This window comes from Kwoniella dendrophila, chromosome 1 (genome assembly GCF_036810415.1).
Source record: "Kwoniella dendrophila CBS 6074 chromosome 1, complete sequence".
Classification (NCBI taxonomy): domain Eukaryota; kingdom Fungi; phylum Basidiomycota; class Tremellomycetes; order Tremellales; family Cryptococcaceae; genus Kwoniella; species Kwoniella dendrophila.
Window position 1 is genome coordinate 569,342 of NC_089476.1, and position 22,963 is coordinate 592,304.

At 39.6% G+C, this 22,963-nt stretch overlaps 6 protein-coding genes across 6 annotated transcripts; 4 read left to right on the forward strand and 2 right to left on the reverse strand.

The window, feature by feature from the left end:
- Positions 1 to 240: 240 nt before the first annotated feature.
- On the forward strand, positions 241 to 6,783 carry L201_000215 (uncharacterized protein; the record flags this gene model as incomplete). The annotated part of the gene is made up of 6 exons (XM_066216018.1): positions 241 to 657; positions 711 to 1,002; positions 1,058 to 5,695; positions 5,757 to 5,899; positions 5,968 to 6,439; positions 6,506 to 6,783. The coding sequence occupies 6 exons, from the start codon at positions 241 to 243 to the stop codon at positions 6,781 to 6,783; spliced, it is 6,240 nt and encodes a 2,079-aa protein (XP_066072115.1).
- Positions 6,784 to 7,408: 625 nt separating this feature from the next.
- Positions 7,409 to 8,168, forward strand: L201_000216 (FK506-binding protein 1; the record flags this gene model as incomplete). Its single annotated transcript, XM_066216019.1, has 6 exons — positions 7,409 to 7,426; positions 7,516 to 7,576; positions 7,669 to 7,750; positions 7,876 to 7,983; positions 8,043 to 8,077; positions 8,146 to 8,168. 6 exons carry the CDS (start codon positions 7,409 to 7,411, stop codon positions 8,166 to 8,168), a joined length of 327 nt encoding a protein of 108 aa, XP_066072116.1.
- A 5,245-nt stretch (positions 8,169 to 13,413) lies between these two features.
- Positions 13,414 to 16,436, reverse strand: L201_000217 (uncharacterized protein; the record flags this gene model as incomplete). The annotated part of the gene is made up of 14 exons (XM_066216020.1): positions 13,414 to 13,693; positions 13,751 to 13,922; positions 13,994 to 14,308; positions 14,359 to 14,500; positions 14,549 to 14,619; positions 14,676 to 14,695; positions 14,746 to 14,857; positions 15,221 to 15,238; positions 15,400 to 15,409; positions 15,552 to 15,734; positions 15,799 to 16,008; positions 16,085 to 16,109; positions 16,237 to 16,349; positions 16,398 to 16,436. The coding sequence occupies 14 exons, from the start codon at positions 16,434 to 16,436 to the stop codon at positions 13,414 to 13,416; spliced, it is 1,710 nt and encodes a 569-aa protein (XP_066072117.1).
- Positions 16,437 to 16,937: 501 nt separating this feature from the next.
- On the forward strand, positions 16,938 to 18,744 carry L201_000218 (uncharacterized protein; the record flags this gene model as incomplete). The annotated part of the gene is made up of 8 exons (XM_066216021.1): positions 16,938 to 17,129; positions 17,182 to 17,255; positions 17,302 to 17,475; positions 17,525 to 17,633; positions 17,685 to 17,787; positions 17,852 to 18,136; positions 18,208 to 18,453; positions 18,512 to 18,744. The coding sequence occupies 8 exons, from the start codon at positions 16,938 to 16,940 to the stop codon at positions 18,742 to 18,744; spliced, it is 1,416 nt and encodes a 471-aa protein (XP_066072118.1).
- Positions 18,745 to 18,876: 132 nt separating this feature from the next.
- Positions 18,877 to 20,012, reverse strand: L201_000219 (uncharacterized protein; the record flags this gene model as incomplete). The annotated part of the gene is made up of 5 exons (XM_066216022.1): positions 18,877 to 18,910; positions 18,988 to 19,255; positions 19,326 to 19,422; positions 19,510 to 19,608; positions 19,725 to 20,012. 5 exons carry the CDS (start codon positions 20,010 to 20,012, stop codon positions 18,877 to 18,879), a joined length of 786 nt encoding a protein of 261 aa, XP_066072119.1.
- Positions 20,013 to 20,778: 766 nt separating this feature from the next.
- On the forward strand, positions 20,779 to 22,173 carry L201_000220 (uncharacterized protein; the record flags this gene model as incomplete). Its single annotated transcript, XM_066216023.1, has 1 exon — positions 20,779 to 22,173. The coding sequence occupies one exon, from the start codon at positions 20,779 to 20,781 to the stop codon at positions 22,171 to 22,173; it is 1,395 nt and encodes a 464-aa protein (XP_066072120.1).
- Between the last annotated feature and the right edge of the window lie 790 nt (positions 22,174 to 22,963).

The window sequence follows — 22,963 nt, forward strand, 5'->3', positions numbered from 1 at the left end:
AACATTGACGCATCTTCGACTTGACCCTCATCACTAAGGCTTGGTCATCATCATCTGATACTTATAAGGCATTTTATATATAGGTCTTCCTTCTAGCCTTTCCGTCTTACCGAATTAAACATCGATTGGTTGGCTTCATTATCTTGCCTTTGTTCGAGTTCTGGTCATCTGAAATAGGTTCAAACTACAGATACACTCACAGCTTTACCTATCACGTCGAAGCCTACGGGCACTTACAACATGGACGATCCATTCGCCGCTTCCCCAATGAGAGGTACCTTACCTCGACAGCGATCTCGTCCAAATCTTTCCAATCCTATACCTGCACCACCTTCATCTCGTTCTATATCATCTATGGCACGAACACCTTCTCCGCAGAAGAAACGACAAGAAATGACTGGTCAAGCATTACGACAACATTTACAATCGTTGCTAGAACAAAAGTCTACACAGTTACAGACTTTAGGTAACATGGGTCAAGAGATTTTGAGACAGCAGCAAGATTTAGAAGGAAGGATAAGGGAATTCGAAGATGCGGATGAAAGTGATGATGAGGAGATCAGAGCGGATACGAAAGAGAAATTGCAAGAACTAGATCAAGCTATGAGAACATGGGAAAATCAGAACGAAGATATGATGAGAGAATTAGGTGGAAAGGTTAGTGCAACTGATTGCAGGAGTTTCGTACTGTTCAGCTGACGATTTCTCAGGCATTGGATTCATTCGATGAAACATCACTTACCGTTCCTACACCGACAAAAGGTAGTCAAAATCCTGCTCCAAGTACACTCACACGACGTCAGCGGAATGCTCAACATCGAGCTTTAGATATGGAATTTGCAACTGAAATTGGTCAAAACCTCTTAGTGGAAGTGAGAAGATTACAAGCTTTGTTGAGTGAGAGGGATCGTGCGTTGGAGAAAATCTCTGAAGAAAAAGAAAATTGGGAAGGGGAGAAACAAAGTATATTGAACGCTATCAGATCAGCGGAGACTAGTGTTGGTAAGTTATTCCTTGTACGATTCCACTATATCATAAAACTGATGAATCTGCTTAGAGCGATACAAGGAGGAAAATTGGAATCTCGAGGTCAACCTTCAAGAGTTGCGAACTTCCCTTGCTGATGTACAGGAGCAGTTCAACAAATCCAATGCTGAACAAACTAGACTTACTAAAACATTGGTATCCGCTAGAGAAGCTGCTGAAGCATATAAGACTGATGCTGAAAAGAATGCTCAAATGGTTGAAGATCTTAAAGTCAAACATGAAACTGATATGGCTCAAGCTAGAAAAACCACTGCCGTCTTACAAAGAGATAAAAGTGATCTTCTCACTGAATTAAATGGTGAAAGACTACGTCGTGTCAGTGCTGGAAGAGGAAGATTATCCAAGAGCATGAGTGCCAGTCCTGGTATGCTTGGTCCTAATGGTGTCGAAGAAGAAGATGATGTCTTTGCTGCTGGAGGAAAAGGCAATACTAGTCCAACTAAACGTGGTCCAGGATTCGACGATAACGACAAAGCTCTTTCGCCATCTCAATTATACGAATCTGACTTCGACTCACCAAATCCAACTCCTTCCAAACCTTTCCCACGATCTCCTCTTGGAGATATGTATGTCAACGAAATTGATGAATTACGGGACAACCTCGCTAAAGCTCAACGAGAAATACAAATACTCAGAGATGAAAATACTAGAAATAGGTCAATCAGTGATATATCCTCTAATAAGAGTGTCGATGAATTTGGAACTAGAACACCAGGTGCCGATTGGGAAGACGATGAAGGAACGATCGGAAGTAGTGGTAGAGGAAGAGGATCTACCCGAGGTAGAAGAGGTAGAGGAAGAGGGATTGCCGCTAGTATTGGACGAAAACTTGGTTTCAATCGTGCTATTACCGGTCTTACCAGTACTCCAGGAGACAAGAGTTTCAATTCTGCAAGCTCTGGTACACCTGATCTTCTTCGGACTCGAGGTATCTCAAGTAGTCCTGCACCTTCCACTCCAGGTACACCAAGTGGTGAAGCTCTTCGTCGAGTATTCGGGCAAAGCAACGCCTCTGTCGATACCTTCAACTCACCCAGCTTATCTAACCGTTCATCGGACAGTCTTGGTCACCAAAGGGGCTTCATGGCTCCCGCAGGAAGTGCACTTGCAGATGAAATTGGTACTCAAATCGCTTCAACCGCAACTGAATATGTGGACGCTGCAATCATGACTGATGATTGGGAACCTATTAGAGTCATAGTTCCATCTGCAAATCTAAACATTGAAAATGGTACTTTACGTGCACTACAGATAATGACTACAGCGGCGTCAAACGCATCAATTGCTGAATGGGCATTACAAACACCTAAACGAGCTTCATTCGATGAATCATTCCATGATGAAGAACCTTTACCTTCTACACCTAATCAAAGACAACAAGGAGGAGATGCTACACCGACGAAGAACACAGTGTCTTTACCACCCATGCCAAGTAGATTAGCTAATGTATTTACAAGATCAGATTCAATCGAAGATTCAATGTCAGTCATAACAGGAACAGACACAGAAGCAGATTATGAAGATGCAAGAGAGACTGTTGGTACTTTGACACCATCGCAATCACACTCAGAATTACCTACAGATACCGAAGCTTATCAAACTGGACAAGAATGGCCAAATGAGTCTTCTGCTGATTCTGATTCGGATGATGAGCATGCTAGAGAACATACAATGCGTGGATTGAAATTATCTGGTCTTAATAGTAATAATAACAACAATACTTGGTCTGCTGCTAAACAAGCACATAAAATGGCAAGCAGAGATAGAATTATTGAAAAATTCATCGAAATTCCAGTTGATAGAATTGTTGAAATTGAAAAAATCGTTGAAGTTCAAGTCCCCGTTGAGAAAATTGTAGAAGTTCCAGTAGAAAAGATAGTGGAAATTGAAAAAATCGTTGAGGTACCTGTCGAACGTATAGTAGAAGTTCAAAAGACTGTTGAAGTCCCAATCGAAGTTGAAAAAATCGTTGAGATTGAAAAGAGAGTAGAAGTCCCGGTAGAGATCGAAAAGATCGTTGAAAAGATCATTGAAGTACCTGTGAACCGAATCGTCGAAATTCCTGTTGAAAAGATCGTTGAAAAGATTATCGAAGTACCTGTGGATCGAGTTGTGGAAATTCCCGTTGAAAAGATCGTTGAAAAGATCGTGGAAGTTCCAGTGGAGAAAATCATTGAAGTACCTATTGAAGTCGAAAAGATCGTTGAAATCGAAAAACGAGTTGAGATACCAGTCGAAAAGATTGTGGAAGTAGAAAAAGTGGTAGAAGTAGAAAAAATCGTTCAAGTACCTGTCGACAAAATTATTGAAGTTGAAAAGATCGTCGAGGTTGAAAAACGAGTTGAGGTACCTGTGGAGAAAATTGTGGAAGTTCAAGTTGAAAAGATCGTGGAAGTACCTGTTGAGAAGATAGTAGAAATCGAAAAACGGGTAGAAGTTCCAGTCGAGAAGATTGTGGAAGTACCCGTTGAAAGAATTGTCGAAGTTGAGAAGATAGTGGAAGTAGAAAAGATAGTAGAGGTACCTGTAACTGTTGAAGTTGAAAAGATAGTCGAAAAAGAAATCGAGAAACTCATTGAAGTACCTGTGGAGAAGATTGTTGAAGTTACAGTCGAAAAGATAGTTGAGATTGAAAAACCTGTTGATCGAATTGTAGAGGTTGAAAAATTGGTTGAACTCGTCAAGATTGAAGAAAAGATTGTCGAGGTTGAGAAACCTGTTGAAGTTATCAAAGAAGTTCAAGTTGAGAAGATAGTCGAAACAATCGTCGAGATACCTAAAGTTGTTGAGGTTGAGAAGATAGTAGAGAAAATAGTGGAAGTGGAAAAGATTGTTGAAAAACCTATCAATATCGAAGTCGAAAAATTAGTTGAACGGGTTATAGAAGTCGAAAAACCTGTTGAAAAGGTTGTAGAGGTGGTCAAGATTGTGGAGAAGATAGTTGAAGTTCCTAAAGAGATCGAAGTCATCAAGGAAGTCCAAGTTGAAGTGCCTGTAGAAAAGATTGTGGAAGTGATCAAGGAGATTGAAATCGAAAAGAGGGTAGAAATACCTGTCGAAGTAGAAAGGATAGTTGAAAAGATGGTGGAAGTTCCAGTGGAAATTGAAAAGAGAGTCGAAGTGCCCGTAGAAGTTGAAAAGATTGTTGAAAAACGCGTAGAGATACCCGTTGAAGTGGTCAAAATAGTTGAAAAAGTAGTTGAAAGGATTGTTGAAGTACCTGTAGAAGTTGAAAAGGTAGTGGAGAAAATAGTGGAAAAAAGTGTCGAAGTTCCAGTTGAAGTGGAGAAGATTGTCGAGAAAATGGTTGAAATTGAGAAACGGGTTGAAGTACCCGTTGAGAAGGTTATAGAAGTGGAAAAGATCGTTCAAGTTGAGAACCGAGTTGAGGTGCCAGTAGAAAAGATTGTTGAAGTTGAGAAGATCGTTGAAAAGATTGTCGAGAAAATAATCGAAGTACCTGTTGAAAAGGTTGTCGAAATTGAGAAGATTGTCGAGGTTCCAGTTGAAAAGATTGTAGAAATCGAAAAAATTGTCGAAGTCCCAGTTGAAAAAATCATCACCGTTACCAAAACTATCGAAATACCTATCGAAAAGATCGTTACCGTCGAGAAAATAGTTGAAGTACCCGTTTCTTCACTCAAAACTGCTCAATCTGGTTCAGGTATGCAAACTGAACCTTTCCCTTCAACACCTTCTTCACCACTTGCACCTGCTCCAGATATTTCACTCTTCCGAGTCAATCCTGGTGCCAACTATGACTTCCTTAAAGCTCCTCCTGCACCTGGTCTTTTAGGTAAACGAGGGAGTCGAAGAATATCCAATGAGAATCTTTCATCAGATTCTGGATTACCTCAAAACAGAGAGCTTGGTTCTCCAGCTAATATCGATGGTCTACCACCTTCTTCACCTACTGGATCTACTGCACCAGATAGAACTAGACCTCCAACAATCTCACTACCTCCACCACCTGACATGCCTCCTCCTCCTAATACAGTAACGAAGAAAATGTCGACTGGTCCACCACCTAGACCAATGTCACCGCCTCCTGATGATTTCGTTCAACGTGCTACCACACCTACAATGCAAATGAGTATAAATCGACATGGATCACGTACAGCACCTTCGTCATCTGCTGCTATAAGGACTAATTATGGTGATATGCCACCACCCGCAACAAGACAACCTTCAAGAGCAAGTTTCAGAGTACCTTCTACACCTGGAAGAGAACAAGATCCATCATGGTTAAAATCAAGAGAAAGTGTTAAGAGAAAAGCAACAAAAGTCATTTCTTCATCTGGTTATGCATCAGCTTCATCAAGTATATCAGGACATGTTAATGAACACGATAGAAATCCATCATTATCATCTTTCGACAGTTATGCAGCTTCACAACAAAATGGAGATACTACTGTTCAGCAACAACAACAAAACACACATGGAACAACTGACCAATCGACTATTCACGCTATAACTCAAACCATGATTGGTGAATATTTGTACAAATATACAAGAAGAACTGTAGGTAAAGGTCAATCTTCAAATAGACACAGAAGATTCTTCTGGGTACATCCATATACAAAAACTTTATATTGGAGTTCAGAAGATCCAGGTTCAGGTAGCGCTTCTGAATCTTCAGCTAAGTCTGGTAAGTTGACATTCAGCTAAAGTCAAGTGTTCAAAGCTGATAAGGAAATACTTTGGTCTAGTGTTTATCTCAAGTGTAAGGTCTATTGAAGATCCTAATATACAACCGCCTGGTTTATTCAATAAGAGTATCATTGTCGCAACTCCAGGTAGAGAGATTCAGTTCACTGCTGAAAACAAAGAGAGACATGATCTTTGGATGTCTGTAAGTATATTATCTTGGCTGTGAATCACCGAGATGAAGACAGCTAATTCCACTAACACATTAAACAGGCCCTTCAATTCTTGTTACAACAACAGAATGCGTCATCTAGTACATCACATTTAGCAGAATCAAGTATCAAACATAACACATCGCATACAGGATTATCTTCCATACCTGATGAACAAGGTAGATTGACCACTGCTAAAGTCCCATCAAAATCACCAATGTCCTTAAGATCATTCGGATCAGAGAGACGATCTTCTTCAATAAACAATATAACACCAAGAGCAGTTAGATCGACTTCGTCAATGTCACATAACCCAAATGTTCGATCAGGTTCAACAATGGGTAAAAGAGCTGGAACAGCTGCACATGAATATATGAGAAGACATGAAGTTCCAAATACAATTCATGGTGGACATAGGTATAAAGGTGCTTATAAAGGTGCACCCATAGCTGATCAAGATGATTTTGATATGTTATCAAGGGATGATGGGATTGATTTAGATGATAGTTTTGAAGGTTTGGAAAATGTTAGAGGTGAGTTCGACTCATACCGTTCATTACATCTTGCTAATCACTAAACAACGTCGCTTCACTTTATAGCATGCTGCGATGGTAAACACCTCGTGGGACATCATCATCACCACCACGACCATCCGAACGTACCTAAAACACCAGCTAGATCACAAACTCCATCAATAAGGGCTTGGTCGATGAGATCAACAGGTACAGGTACAGGAAGAAGACAATCAAATGCTTCGTCGAGACCAATCCAAAACCTAAATCATAACAACAATGACGGTGAAAGTATATTTTCTACTGCAAAGAAGATAAACTCAATTAGAAGTAAATCTGCTATGGGACATAGAGATAGATATTGATAGTCTAGGATTACTAGGGTAATCGTCCTTGATGTTTCGCATTTCACATATACATAAACATAACCATACTTATATTCTTTAATTTCTTTCTCGTTTTCTGTTACTTTGATTTTTGGTATTTGGGATGATCGACTTTGTATATTATACGGATTTTGGTACATAGATTAAATATGAATTATACGTTCATTTATGAATAATGATAAAGACAATCCTGGCTGTCCTCAATCTTTCCATCCGATCCACCTTGCACGCGTATCTGCATTTCTTGCTTTTATTGTACATTCAATAGACTGCGAAGAAGCTAAGCAAGATATCACTTACCATGCGTTTATCGATTTGCAGAATATGATATTCAAAGTGCCACATTGATATGGTATATAATCCCGCCTCCACTTCTTCTTGAGTTAGTTACTCCACCTCCACGTTCACGTTCTTTAGAATTCCATCCCATCTCATCGCATGTCATCGTAGGTACGAGTATCACAGTATATATGTTCTTCCTTGCATTATTTTATCGTTTTACGGATAAAGGAGCAACAAACAAATGTTCAGATCCCTTTTAACAACTTCAACTAGAACTTTACGTGTAAATCAATACAGAAACTTTTCTGCTACAGCAATTAAAATGGGTGTCACAGTCGAAGTGAGTGTTCCTCCAATACTTCCTTTGTGTGGTCGCTCGTTGCTATCACACAAGAATCATATGCTAATTTTCCGAACTTCATGACACAGACTCTTTCTCAAGGTGATGGTAAAACCTTCCCAAAACCTGGAGACCAAGTCACCATTCACTGTTAGTACTGCTACCCTTATATCCATCTTGCAATAATAATGATCGATTACCTATTTCGCCCGTACTAATTGTCCTTTCGTATCTCTATATAGACGTTGGTACCCTCCTCGATGGATCCAAATTCGATTCTTCAAGAGATAGAGGATCACCATTCGTCTGCAGAATCGGTCAAGGGTGAGTTGAACGCGCTACTACTGCACTTCAATTCGATGCTTCCGCGTTTGTGGCACATATCATACCAACAATTGTCCACGACTGTGCCCTGTCTAATCATATTACAATTCTTTCTACTTCTATAGTCAAGTCATCAAAGGCTGGGACGAAGGTGTTCCTCAACTCTCAGTTGGTCAAAAAGCCATCTTGACCTGTACTCCTGACTATGCATACGGAATTAAAGGGTTCCCCCCGCAAGTATCAATCTCCATCATCTCTACATTGTGATGTTGCTGACTATTTCATTCCACAGTGTTATCCCCGCTAACTCCACCTTGAAGTTCGAAGGTGAATTTTCATTTCCTCGTATTTTGTAGTGAAGGATAGTGTGCTGATTGATTATCGTATTTGAACAGTGGAACTTCTCAAAGTTAACTAAGCTGTGGCGATGTTCCGTTTCGTTCAGTATCTCTAGAAGAGCATGGAAGTCATAAGACTTTATGGATTGAGATGAAGTGAAGGTGGAACGGCATGATAGGTTATATACAAATGAAAATATGCAGCGAGAATGAATCTGAATAAGGGAGTTTCATTGGCAAAGCTAGTGAGCTCGCTGCGTATTACATGAGAATTGTCTTACTTCTATGAACCAACTAAATATATCAACAAACGATTCCAATCCGATCCATTCCATTTACTGTTTTCTTTGAGATTTCAATGATCTTAGATTGTCCACAATAACCTTATAACCCTCCATCTTTACTATTGTGCGGTGATCTTCGTTTCGGGAGAGGGGGGGACGTGACTGTGAGATGAATGGAACTCCGCTTGGCTTTAGCTCGGGGAGAGAAGGTGCCCAGGGAACTTTGTCTGAGCAGAAATTGCGGTGTCGTTAAGATAAAAGATAAAATACTCACCATTTACCGTATTTGACGGTCCTGCAGTAGCAATAGATCCATGTAACTTGGTAGAAAAATGGGAAATTTTCTTTTCATCCGGTATGTGCTCTGCCTTCTCATTCAACTTTGTTTTCTTCTTCTCTGGACCTAACGATGATACTGCGTTTGTGATTTTCTTACTGATATTATCCGAATCGCTTGTTACTGATGTACTTGTGTACGTCGAGTTTTTACGTTTTCTTGCTTCTTTTGTCACGGTCTCACCTTTCTTAACTGAAGTGATGGGAATCCCAGAATCTGTTTTGTGAGATGATGAAGCTTCTGAATTATTCGTATCCCCAAAAAAGATTGAGTCAAAACTCTGCTTCAATTGATCAAAGGAGACATCTTTATCATTTGGTAGCTTAGAATTGTTTTTAGTCATGATGTGTATAGATACTACAATATCGCGATATGGAAGATGCACTGGAAACAAGAAGCAACGTCAGAATAAGGCTGCTCAACTCATATATATCAAGTCAAGTGAAAGGATGACATGGACTCAGTGACATTGCTAGAGTCAGCTTTTACTGATACATGTACAACAAAATAGTGACTGTATTCTGATCAGCTGTACTTATACACTCGAAAATGATCAATTATTATTCCCCTTTTCAGCCTAAATGTATTTACGTAGGACATAACCGATGTTTTGATGGATGGTATGATCGTCAGTCACCCAAAGGAAGGTCAACAGGATATTGCAGAAGATGTTCTTCCAGCGAAACCAAAATTGAAGTTCTTTTTGAAAGTAGTGCATAGGACAAGTAGATATTCCCAGTGAGTAGCGGTTCGGTTCGGAGAGCGATTAATATGCTGAGACTATTATTTAAATTTGAGCTTGACAAGAGAATCATTATACAAGATATTCATGAATATATTGCTTTTTAGCGACAAAACCTACCTTATAAGTCAATCACATTTTCAAGGTACCATCATTCTGCAAAATGATGTTGCGAAAGAAAAGTGGAGGTGGAATACCTAAAAGGTTTTTGAACCCGTTAACCGAGGTATTAGAAATAAGGTTCCGATGATAGAGACTACCGAGTGTCTACAAGCTATACTAAAGACCAATGATATATAGTATAATATAATGATTTTGAGACGACGAGAGAGAACAAGAACTGTTACTCAGCTGGATATCGATAAGGATGACTTGATTGTAGCTATCAATAGGTTGGAAGAAGAGCAAAGATCGATATGCAAGGTTATACTCGTTCTAAAGTATATTTCTGACAACATTGTGATTGACAACCTTGCTGAATACGACATCGAGCCCTGGAAGCCGCTTCAGCGATGTGTGATATTATTGGAGTTGTCCGTAGTTGGCCATCAAGATAGGAGACCGGTACGTGACATATGCTGAAAAATCAAGAATTTATGCTGAACAATCAAGAATCTATGCTGAACAATCAAGAATTTATGCTGAAAAATCGAGAATCTATGCTGAAAAATCAAGAATCTATGCTGAACAATCAAGGGGTTTATGGTGAACAATCATGAGTTGATGCTGAACGATCAAGACAATAAATACGGTTTTGTAACAAAGGATATCTATCTTCAAGTTGATATATCTTCAAGTTGCTACCGATATCTTCTGCTGGTAAAAAGTATAGATCATTGCGACAAGATTCTTGTTTTGACCATGTTGTCAAAATGTATATACATGCTGCAGTATCGTCACGTCGATCACCGCCTATATAACCGGCGGAATGTGTTCAAAGATCAAACATTTCCGATTGTTTAGATCTATCGTTATGGACAAAGTATGAGAAATTCAAGCCTGCCCAGGAAGTTGCAGACGCGCAAGCCAATGGTGCTAAATTGATCATATGGGATCACAATGAGAAATTCAAGCCTGCCCAGGAAGTTGCAGACGCGCAAGCCAATGGTGCTAAATTGATCATATGGGATCACAATGAGAAATTGTCAGGGCACCGGTCCCGAGTATATAGCCGAGGAGTATAAGTCCTACTTGAGACCAGTAGACTGATACGGTTTACTAAGCTTGGGTAACAAATGACTAGGGGTTACCACTAGACTTGTGAAGATGGTCGACTGCGGTTGGTGAAGATAGTCTGGAAGGATCGAGCAGACTTGTCGAGTTGAGTTCGAGGTGATATCAATTTATAGTAGAGTAAACTATTTAAAGACTATCTACTGAAAAGGATGAAGGATAAGGTTGTTGAGGATAAAGGGGTGGCTATGGTGAGGATTGATTAAGTTGACTAAATGACAAATTGATATTTTGATCCTTGAGAGGAAAAAGGATCAAAGAAACTATGAAATGTCCAGCCTTTATATACCTTTTGATTTCCCGTTTTAGGTTCTCATTCCGTTGACTAACTTCCATTGGTTTCCATTGAGTTTCTTCCATTGGTGAGGTTCGTTGAGCATTTGATGGTGGCATTAGCCCAATGGTAGGTCCCAATGGTAGTCGTTGGTAAAGCTACAATGTGTACTTAGCGTTGGTAGTATACCATTGTATAATGCCCATTCCTCATTTTCCATTGGTGATTGTTCGATGTGTATTAACCATTGTTCTATTACCATTGTACTGATATAGTTCTACATTTGTCAGGTCGTGACAGAAATTCAAGCCTGCCCAGGAACTTGCAGACACGCAAGCCAATGGTGCTAAATTGTGTTATGATATACTCTGTATCTCCTAACTGTCATGTCGGCCACCACCGGTAACCTCCATGACACGCGATCGACAATTACGTAACCTCAACACTCGGTCAACTTCATTTAGATTATCGTTCAACAACGAAGGATATCCTTCCCTCTTAACGGATATCCTTCGCAATTGGTGGATATCCTTCATAAACTACGGATATCCTTGGTTGGTTCAACTTCTACATCGTCCAACATTAGAAGTCACTTCGAGAACATTAGAGCAGGACGCGATGGACTTTATATATATCATTATTCTTAGAATTCATAACTCTTTCCTTTCCTTATGAATTCTCTATTGTTGTCTCTCTACTATAACTATTGAACACAGAATCGATAATCGCGATAGCTCAGCTCACCATACTGCTACAACGCCTATTGTCCTAGTTTGGTCTTCGAACGCTGAGTATCTCGTTCCCTTTTCAAGGAAATCCTTCAGTGCGACGGATTTTCCTTCATATTTCAAGGAATTCCCTCATTCGCGAACGATATCCTTCCTATCGTCGGATATCCTTCGGTTTAAGTCAATTCCCCTATTTTAATACTGGTTACGTTGTATGAATCGGGCCTTCTAGCTGAGGTATCGCTTGATCATCGTGACATCGAGTATCCTCGACGAGGTACTTAGTCTTCAGTTATCTTGATAGTTAAGCGTGTTCTACCTATATTAAGAGAGCCCCGCCACTGGTAGGTTGCCTCCTAACAAATTGATCATATGGGATCACAATGAGAAATTCAAGCCTGCCCAGGAACTTACAGACGCGCAAGCCAATGGTGCCGAGTTGATCATATGGGATTTTTTATTGACCTTGATCTCGCCTGTGTCATGAATGGATCTACCTAACGATGAGTATCACTGATACTGTCGATAACATCAAATAGATCAGTACTTTGACTCAAGTATGGTGAAAGAAGACTATCTATTTGAGTGCTAAAGATGTGCTGAAGCCCGTCTAATCGCGCCTCCTACTACCGTTGATCTCATGGTTGCACTACCATCCATCAGATTGTCAGGGAACGTACACTCATTTAGCGATAGGCCCTACTATTTATGTCGAAGTTGAGTCTTTAAGATTTATAGGACAACAGTAGCATAAATCAAGCTAAGCAAGTGTACTACAATGTATAAGAATGACTACAAACTAAGATCGACGAGGAAAGTACAATTTATTCAGCTAGAACGTCCTTTCTTATATACCTTTTTCTGTGTCTATTCTATCATCCATATTTGTCGAAGTTCGACGATGTTAAGCGAAGTTGATGGCAATTCCGATGATTCTGCTGTAGAGTTCAGCCTTATTACTCTATGCGTCGATGTTGTTGAGTTCGATGTATTTCTTGTTCTTCCGATGTTATATTTATTACTGTATCCGTCGTTGAAGTGATCATTGACGTGTGTTCAGTCGCCGAGGTTCGCAAGTTATCGATTTGGTATCATGACACAGATCAACGTATCGTTGCAGCTTGAACAGGAGAGACCTCATAGGCAAACATAGGTTGAACGACCGCATCCTCAGATACGTCGACAGCTATGGTCATTGTGGCACAGGACAAATGTTTTATCAAACTCTCAATGACTATGAAGGCAATCCTGTTTTTGGGACGACCAGTCACAGAAATCCGGTCAATCAACGCGAACAGTGTGTGACTTGTCATCGTTTCATTCATCGCGTATCATTCTATAATACATATAACTCTAAAACCCATATCATATCGTATATATACATCATAAAGAGTCGTAAGCCAATATAACCTTCAAGCTGGGTATACCGCTGTTAAGAGGAGTAACAAAATCGGAATTATTAAAGGTGATTGTGATTTCATTGGTGATTGTGTTATAGTTCCAAATGTGGTAATCAATGTGATATTGAGTTCAATTGTGGCAACCTAAGATTTTCATTCGTCTGACTTCAATCATGGCTGTTGTACAACTTCAATTTTCATTCTAACCGGCATTAATGTGCGTGTGAATATGACAATCAGAATATGTAACGAATGGTAGATATGATCGAAACGGAACTCACTCGTGGATTTGCACAGATCGCATCAATTCTACTTCTTCACCAAATTTCAGTTATTGTTCGATCTACCATAACCGTATTCCTCGAGCTCTCGTAATGTTTGAGCACTAAGCTGTGACCCTAAGAATTGAAGACCTTCTTCCTGTATTGTCTGTTCTAACAATTCATAGCACCGGGTGATACCGACGCTTTTCTCTTCTAGCGCCTTAGATATCGAACTATGAGTTCGGGTAGGAAGTACAAGTTGAATGGCATTAGCGAGACCGACGGGATACACTTCGAGAGGTTGTGTCGGATCGACCGGAGCTTCTCCAAGAACATATAGGCATCTATAGAAGATTTGATATGTCAGTGAGGTAGAAGAATTTCCCGTCTTCCAGACTTACACAGCCACTAAGGCTTGTTCTTGTAGAGACCAATAATTGTAGTCGAGTCCGGTTTTGCCAGCGGCTTTCCGCGCGGCTTCTGTGGCGAGTTTGTCTATTAAGTTGTAAACCAGGTTGTTTCGAGTTTCTCTAGACAAAACTACGCCTGGAAACTCCTCCTTAATCCGATTACCTTGTCATAAGGTTTACGTCAGCATATATTGTCCCGATTTTCCTTTGATTGATGGTTGAAACATAACTCACCTATATAAGCAATCATCTCCACCTTGGTGGCGTTAGCTTCTCGGTGAGATCTCGCCAACAACGTCCTCCACGTCTTCCAGTCATTCTGGGCAATCTGTAAAGTGGCGAACGGTTCATCGGGACTATTAGCTGCATTATTCAAAATTTGAATTCCCTTTTGAAGATCCGCCTGCACAGCCCATCTAACTCTTCGAGCTTCAATATGATTTGTTGGATTCTTAATATGTGATGCGATCATATTGTATCCCTTTTTGAATGAGTCCGCCACCTTGGCATTAATTATAGTCCAGGGATTAGACCTCTTCGAATAGAGATCTACACAATTTGTTAACAAGGACACACCAGGTTCTCGAGTTATGACTTACACCACAACGCTCTCAGAGTCATCTCTTTAGGTTCACCGTTAGAGTACAGCTTCATAGTGCCACGTACTGGATGTTGAAGTGTAGGAGGAAAGATATCTGCATAATTTTCGCGTCCTAAGATGGCCACCTCTCTAGAAGTCACCTGACACAACTGAAACCAGTCAGCGTTATTCTCTATATACTGACTCACTTTAGCCAAAACATCTCTGGCCTTGCGTAAAGCCTCCCCATCAACTTCATCTTCCCATGTTCCCGTCCGTACTATGTCTCAATATTAGCTTGATTTTCTGGGGGTGGTCTTACAGATGAGGACCAACCTTTGTAATTTGCGTAATATCTAAGGTTGAACATATAATTCAGCTAAATCAATGATTATCAAGCACTTACGCTTTACGGTCAGATAAGTCTTTCTTAGAGAAAGCGTACTTTCTGCTATGTTTCGATAACCAGTTTCTAAGATCCTCAGTTGATAGTGACTTGCGAGATGGATCAGTATAATCTATCGATCGAGACAGAAAGTCAGCTCCTACACTTCTACTGGGAGAACGTTACTTGCTGATCAATAGCCATGCCATCCGCCACAAGTGATCGAAAGCCAATTTCTCTCGTCCCTTTAAAGACTTTAAGATCAAGAGGCAAACGTCGATAGGCTCGAACCCTGCTATGGTTTCCCACACGCTTAGTGCATTGTCGTATCTTGAGATGGTGCTATCGTAGCTGGCAGACCCAGGCTCTGGAAATTTATCGGAAGTATCGCCACTCAAATAGAATGGGTTGTATGGTGAAGGACAGAAGTAAAATGTTAAAATCCATATAGGAGAGCTGTAATTATGTTAACAACGTTCTTTTGTCGACGACTCACTCTTTCCAGCTCCGTAATCTAGGAATTATCACATAGGGCCGTGTTTCATGAGAATAAGCTATCGACACAGGACTCGATTTGACCAAGATTACGTCCGCGAACCCTACCGACAGTCTGAGGCAGAAGAAGGAGGTCAATCGATATCGAATCGATGCTATCTTGAGCTTACATGTACTCACTTTTGAGCATCTGACAATGTTACCTCTACCAGCATATGGGTAGTGATAATCTGATTATCTTGGAGAGGACAATTCAAGATTCTGGGGATCGTGGGTGGTGATGTAGGTCGGCACTATAGTTGTTAGCTAATTAGCATGGTAGTGAAACTCACGTTGGTCATAGCCAGGAACTTCGAAATATTGACTTGTTCAACAGATAAGCCTCCATATTGTAAACCGTGACATGCCTGTTTCACATCATCGAAATCCAAGGAAAGTATATCGACACCAGAGGTTGAGTGCTGTAAAACGAAGTTTTCTACCTTATCGATAATTTCGGTAAGAAGGAAGGTCTCCTTCGCGAAAGAAAAATGACAGGGTTCAGTCCAGGACGTCGTTTTGAAGCTGTTTAGCACTTACTGAATTTTCCTCAAACAGAAACGTTTTCATCAAAGACCCAATGTATTGTTCATCATACACAACTTCAAGCTTTACCATAAAGGGTCCATTCTGTACTTTTACTGGGATGAGATCCCTTTGTTGGAATTGTTCCCATTCGGAATATCCGAATTCGACGGTATCACCTTCATTAGAGATAACAGGTATAGCATGTAATCGTATTTTTGTAATCTGGAGAATGTGCGCATTGAGGGTGAGCAATTGCGGTATTCATGAGGTAAATATTTCAGAATTCGAGAAAAGTCACGTTGCACTCACTTCTTCTTTTAATTCTTCATCAAGCAAATATAACCAGCGTTGTCGTGCTTTCTTAACCGACTGATCTTCATTATCTTCGTCGAAAGCAATAAGAACCGAACTGATGGGTCAGCGTGATACACCCCCCTCTTGTAAACTCACTTCCTCATTTGTCCAATAGTGGTCGATTCTTGAGATTGATAGAGATCGTTGAGGTGAAGAGCCACCGCTCGGTAAAAAGCTTGTAAACCTGTGATAGTATCTCTAACGCAGGCCTGGGGAGAACAGAAATCAGCTGTGATACCAGCACAATGTTAACCTACAATGTCTCGTTGCGTGGCAATAAAGTTCTGGGCACTCATATTTGATGTTGTTATCTTACTTCAATACAGTGACGAATAAGAGCAATGATCACAATCAGAGAAATGAGTTACATTTCGAGTTTACCTAGAATCAAAATACTGTAATTGCATAAGTACTTGACTTGAAACGCGATTACTACTTGTTGAATCGGAGATAAGACATTCCAGGGTCGGCGTTAAGGGAAAGCGGTTCAATGACACGTCATTATTTTTCCGCGGTATTGGCTCACTCAGCGTTTCCACCCCACGGAATCTATAGTACGGTATGGCTTATCTCCCTAACCCTTAATGTCGTAAGTAACCAATAGATAAGTTAATCTTTTACGTTTTTCTCTCTATACATTCTGGTCTCCGCATTTTTCTCTTTCGATAGGGACAACCAACTAACAGTACGCTCTTCCCTTACGATGGATGATTCACACAAAGAAAGAAATGAAGAGCCAGCTGATAACATGGACGAAGAGGTGGAGGTGAATGGTAAGCTGTGTTGACTTTCGCATCATGTTATGTTACATGAACTTGACTTTGGGTGCAGATGATGGAGACGAATCTCTTGATCTTGGCGTAACTCTATTATCAGCGGAAATACATTCTTCATCTCAGACTTCCGAGTCTGAGCATTTTCTGTATAGAAAAGCAAAAGAGGATCTAGTCTTTCTTTATGAAAAGACGAGTGAGGTAGACAAAAAGGAGGTAAGTGAAGAAACGTTATGTGAACTCAGCTAAACAAGAAATACTGTTATAGTCGGCACGCACCTATGATTGGCTTGTAGACCGGTTTATGGAGACAGTGGATTTTTCTAAAAATTGGAAAATAGTGTGAGTCGTAACCTGATATAGATTCTGCTGACAAGAATGACTATAGCACAACGAACCAATCAACTAAACGGTTCATTGTTCCTGGAGGCGAAACATTCTGCTCTTTACATCCAGCTATTAGTAGTATCATCGAACATCAGTCAGAGCAGCTATCTGGGTTAGAAATAGTTTTGGCTATTATTCTTCAACATAACCCGGTGGTGTTACGCTTCCTTCAAAAGTGAGCTTAATATAAATATAGAAGGAGATCGTTGATGTTCCTACAACAGAGCCATTCGCCACAACACTTTCTTAGACTACAAGCAAATAGATGAAATGAGTCTCGGTAACGCAAGGAATTCCGTTAGAGGTGGGGTGTATGGTTTGAAGTTCAATGATGTGAGTGTCTGATAATGCTAAATGATCTTTCTACTAATGGTTTTAATTTAGGGAAGCATAATCATTGGTCACGCTCTAAGTAATGGATTCAAAGGTCGTTTGGACGGACGATTATACTCTGAGGCTACCAAGGTAGTAAATGCTGTTGGACCAGGTGAGTGCACAGCTGCGAATACTCTGCGTTACAAATCGTTTTATTAATGGGTTACAATCTTAAGGTATCGATGATCAACGAAGGAAACGCATGGATTATATCTTGTTCGATGTAGATGAGGTTGCTGTCACCTCTACCGGGCTTAGATGGTTAGCAATGGCAATAGAAACGCTTTTTATAGTCATGTTTGGCTCAACTCGCCCGGGTTATGGGCTGAACTCGAGATCTGCTGATCCAGGAGCTCAATTTGGCGGTTTATCAGTATCTCAAGTGATAGAGGTCTGGCGTAAAGTGAAAGAGGTTACGGATTCAGGCGAGGTTATACCGCCACTCAAAATCCACAGAAATGGTACGTGTACTTGAGCGATCGATGTGTGTTCACTGTACAATCTGTATTTTTGCACTTACATCTATTGATAGCCCATCGGTCAGATAGCTTTCAAACTTGGTGCACAAAATATAACCTAAAAGAAATGTTACCCAAGCGGATATTCATTCTTATTCGATCAATCTCTCCTATCGCCGATTCTGGACAATTCAGTGCTTTCCCTCCTTTAAGGAAAGGTGCTTGGCTTCTTAGTGGTCCTCGTCAAAGAGGTAAAGGAGTAACTATATACTCCGCTACAAGAACTACTGTTTTCAAATCTCCTGCTGCGGACCGAAACCGTAGGTGCAGTAATGTTGGACTGTTGAATGACGTACTGATAGCCAGACAACCTTGCAGGATGTATCGACGATTACGGATTGAACCTTATCACCAACGTGCTCGATGTATCTGATATTGCCAAACGATTGCTTGCCAGATACCCTTCCGAGACTATCGAGGAGCCTGTCAAAAAGACAGTCTCAGGGAACAAGTTATCTCGGAAAATCAAAAGTACTAAGAAAGATGTACCAGCCACACAAGAAGAAGCGGAAGAATATGAGGACGATGAGATGGAATTTGACATGGACTAAATCGTTAAAAAGAAAATACTCGTTGCATTAGCTCTACAGATTACCTGTAAAATCTTATACCATATGCAGAACTGAATCACAACATGACTATAGCTAAGGGATATTCCTGCCCAAATGCATCTGAGTTTCTAACTATCCACGTCCGATAAATGGCATGCCCGAAGCACTTAAACCATACCAAAATTCGACATTAGCTTGTTATCTCTTTCTTCACCAAACCGGGTAAATCAGTCTCAAACTTACAGTATTTCTAAACTTAATATATCAACTTCTTTGCCTAATCCAGCAATGAATCCCACAGTTTTAGCTACATTATCAACACTCATTGTAGGTTCTTTCTTTATTGATCCATCAGCTTGTACAGATCCAGCAGACACGTATGATGCCATGTCTGTCGATGCGTTTCCTATATCGATTTGGGAACAGGTTATATTGTATTTACGTCCATCTAAAGATGTTGATCGAGTTAAACCTGTTATAGCGTGTTTAGATACTGTATAAGATGTGTTGTCTAAATTATCACATCATATGATCAGCTCTCTCATCACATCAAAGTCAATGATAACGATCATTCGACTCACTAGGTCTAGGTGCAGTAGCTGATATACTACCGTTATTGATGATTCTACCACCTTGAGGAGATTGATCTTTCATTATGTTAAACGCGAGTTTCGTGAACTACAAAATATTTTGTAAAGTATGTTCAGCTCAAAATGGAATATAAAGGATAGTATACAAGAATCAATTGAAAGTGCATTAGCTTACCAGAACAGCACCCATAATATTGATGTCTAACACTTGTCTAAAGAGGGTCATATCCTGATCTTCGAAACCTCCTTCAGACTTGTAATTGACCCCGGCGTTCTAAAGTAACAGATGTATAGATCGAAGTTAGTAAAGCTGCTGTATTGGTAAATTCCTGTCGACACTTCAGAAAATTCGACAAGGGTGAAACCTCTGAAAAGACTTTCATAACTTACATTAAACACTAGATCTAATCTACCATATTTCTCTTTTATCGTCTTTTCCAAGCTGTTTACAAATTCTTCATTGGTAGCATCTCCAGCAGCAATTTCACTTATAGTACCATTCCGTAACAAATCTGCTGTTTTCTGTAATTCCTCTTGTCTTCTGCCAACTAGGATCAAAACTAACTGTTCTGGATGACTTGAAGAAGGGAATATTTCTGATAAATGAACAGATGTCGCTCTTCCTATTCCTGCTGATGCACCTGTTACGATGATCACTCTTTTGTTTTCGGATGCCATTTTGGGTTCTTCTTCTGAGCCTCTTTTGATTCTGTCTTGAGTTTCGATGCTTTAAGCTTGATAATTATTCACAGTCCAGTATCATCCTTGTTCTCATTTCGGTCAACGTATATACCTACTACACATCTTTGACCTGCCATAACGGAATCACGGCCCGGTGACCGTTATCAGCTGTTCCCCCATGGGGAGTTGAGCCTGAAGTTTCCGTTATCACTGAATACCACTTTTACAAGAATTCCACGTCATACTAATGTACTTACACATACGGCGTTATGCGGTGAATGCGAGTGCACGGTAGCGCCTGATTTTGTGAACATGACTTTTTGGTGCCTTAAGCATATCGTGTTGTTTACTTTTATGGACCATGCTGTAGACACGTGAGCTGTGTGCTATATTCTGCGGTTGTGTGACTTGGGTGAAAGATGTAAATTAATTATAAAGTAAGAAAGTGTGAAAAGGTCAATGTTGAATGTGTTTAATACATAAATTACATCAATTCAATCAACCAACTTTTTTCATTATAACTCATAGGTATCGGATTCGCGGTTTGGAGAAGGCTGATACCGTGTTTGTATTCTTTCTCACCTTGATCAACACCCATGGCACCGGTATTCAGCTCTATCGTCTTATGATTTCTTGATAACGGACCTACTTCACTACGCAACAGACTGCCTCCTGATTCTTGTCGTCATTTCAGCACCTCTATCGCTTCACCCCTGGATTCCAGCTTCTTGTCAATAGCTTGTTACTTCTTCGATCATCCAACATGCCCGTAACTAAAAAGAAAGGAACATTATTCGCTATTTACGCAGATACACCTGAAAGACCATCATCATCAGCCTCTTCGTCTTCGGCATCATTGACATCATCCAAAATTCAAAATATACCGAAATCACCTTCCAAAAGGACAAGCAGTAGAAAAGCTTTAGGATCACTACAACCAAAGCCTATTGAAAAACCCACATCAACGTTAAAGTCAAAAGGGTTAGGTGGAGATGAAAATAAAAATGGTCATAACTCGAACAAACATAAACCGTTGAATGAAGATATAAAGACATTATCCAAAAATAAGCTACCATCATTATCATCCATCAAGTCATCTGATTTACCCCTCAAGACCAAATCTCAGCTTAGTGAACAACCTACACAATCTCTTACATCGATACTTACTAAAACGCGTACGAAATCATCTATCGCTGTTTTCTCGGATGATCCTCCCGCTACAACCTCTAAATCTGAACTTTCGACCATCAACAAATCTACTTCATCAACATCAACATCAACATCAAATCAAAGGAAACCGTTATCATCCTCAATACCTAAAGTAGTCACATCATCACCTAAAGCACGTAAACTGGCTCCTCCAGCACCCATCTTGACTACATCCCCTTCTGGATCATTCAAAAGATCTCGTGATTTACTTTCACCTTTACCTATCATTCCGACTTCCACTACCACACTTTCGTCATCTTCATCAAGAAAAAACCTTACAGTAGAAGAACGATCAGACGATCCAAGTGAATCACCTGCGAAAAGAAATAAATTATCTACTCATTTTCATGTATTAGATGAATCAACATTAGCATCTACATCAACATCAACGCCTACACGAAGAATCTTAAATAGATCATTAGATTCTAATTTTTCTTTGGGTGATAAAGAGAATATCGGATCGCCTATAGTAGCGCCAATAAACTGTTCACCTGCATCATCTGTAAATGATTCACCAGCAAGTAGAACAAGATCAAAAATACGTGCTTTAACTTTAAATTGTACCCAAAGTCCTCTACGTGGAAATGGAAATGAAGGCATTTCTACAAGAAATAGATCAAATACAAGTGGGAGTACAAGAGTTAAAGTAAATAAAGTTGAAAGATTAGTTGGAAATGGTAGAAATACATTAACATTGAAGAAAGGCAGAGAATTATCAAATTTAATTACTGATGAAAATACAGAAGCACAAGTGAAAAAATTGGTTGGATCACCTTTGAGCAGTAAAAGTAAGAAAGGTATTAATGATCATGAAATCAAAGATATCGATATGTTAGGTGATGTAAGTGATGCTTATGGAGCAAATAAATTTGATGAACCTCAAGGATTCAAAACTCAACGAGTAAGTTCGCAATTCACATTTAATGTATTACGATTCAGTAATGAATGAAGTAAGAAGGTCGAGAACAAACGGCTAAATCAAACGATCTTTCACTATCTCTTTTTCTAGCGATAAACCATTGATAAAATTAGATCAGCAACGAATGAATGCAATATTCATATGTAGGAAAAATAATGATCACAAAGGGTTCTATCATTCAATACTCTCAATCCAGATATATATACCCTTTATCCTTACAATACGAGACAAAAATAACGACTACCAATATACGATACCATCATGACCAACCATGACCTCAACATGAAAATATAAAACTTCAGATACAGTAGAAGGAACAAAATATACGATTAACATAAACCAAAATATCAGTCATTCATAAGCTATCTTCATAATCATAATCACACATCTAAGTTATATACCATATACAATATATTTCTTCTTCTTGTCCTTGTCTTTATCATTAGTCTGGGTTTGTTTTGTGCATATTATCATTCTCTATCACGATTTTTATATTATAACAAAGTATTTATATCTTATATTGCCGTATAACCAAACGATATATCACAAATAATATATACCTTCATAATGACCAAGGAGTATATATACATATCATAAATTATATACAAAATATGCATTCCATATTCAATTGAGGGAAAACCGTTCAGTAATGGATGGAGTCAATATGCATTGGCGAACGAATAATAACAGTGTAGAAAATGAGGGTATATATATATATTATATGCAAGAATATCTAGATTTGATCGATTTAATGAGAAAAGTTCGTTATATACGTTAATTTTATTAATTTCAAGTCTTTGGTTCTATTTATTATTCTATT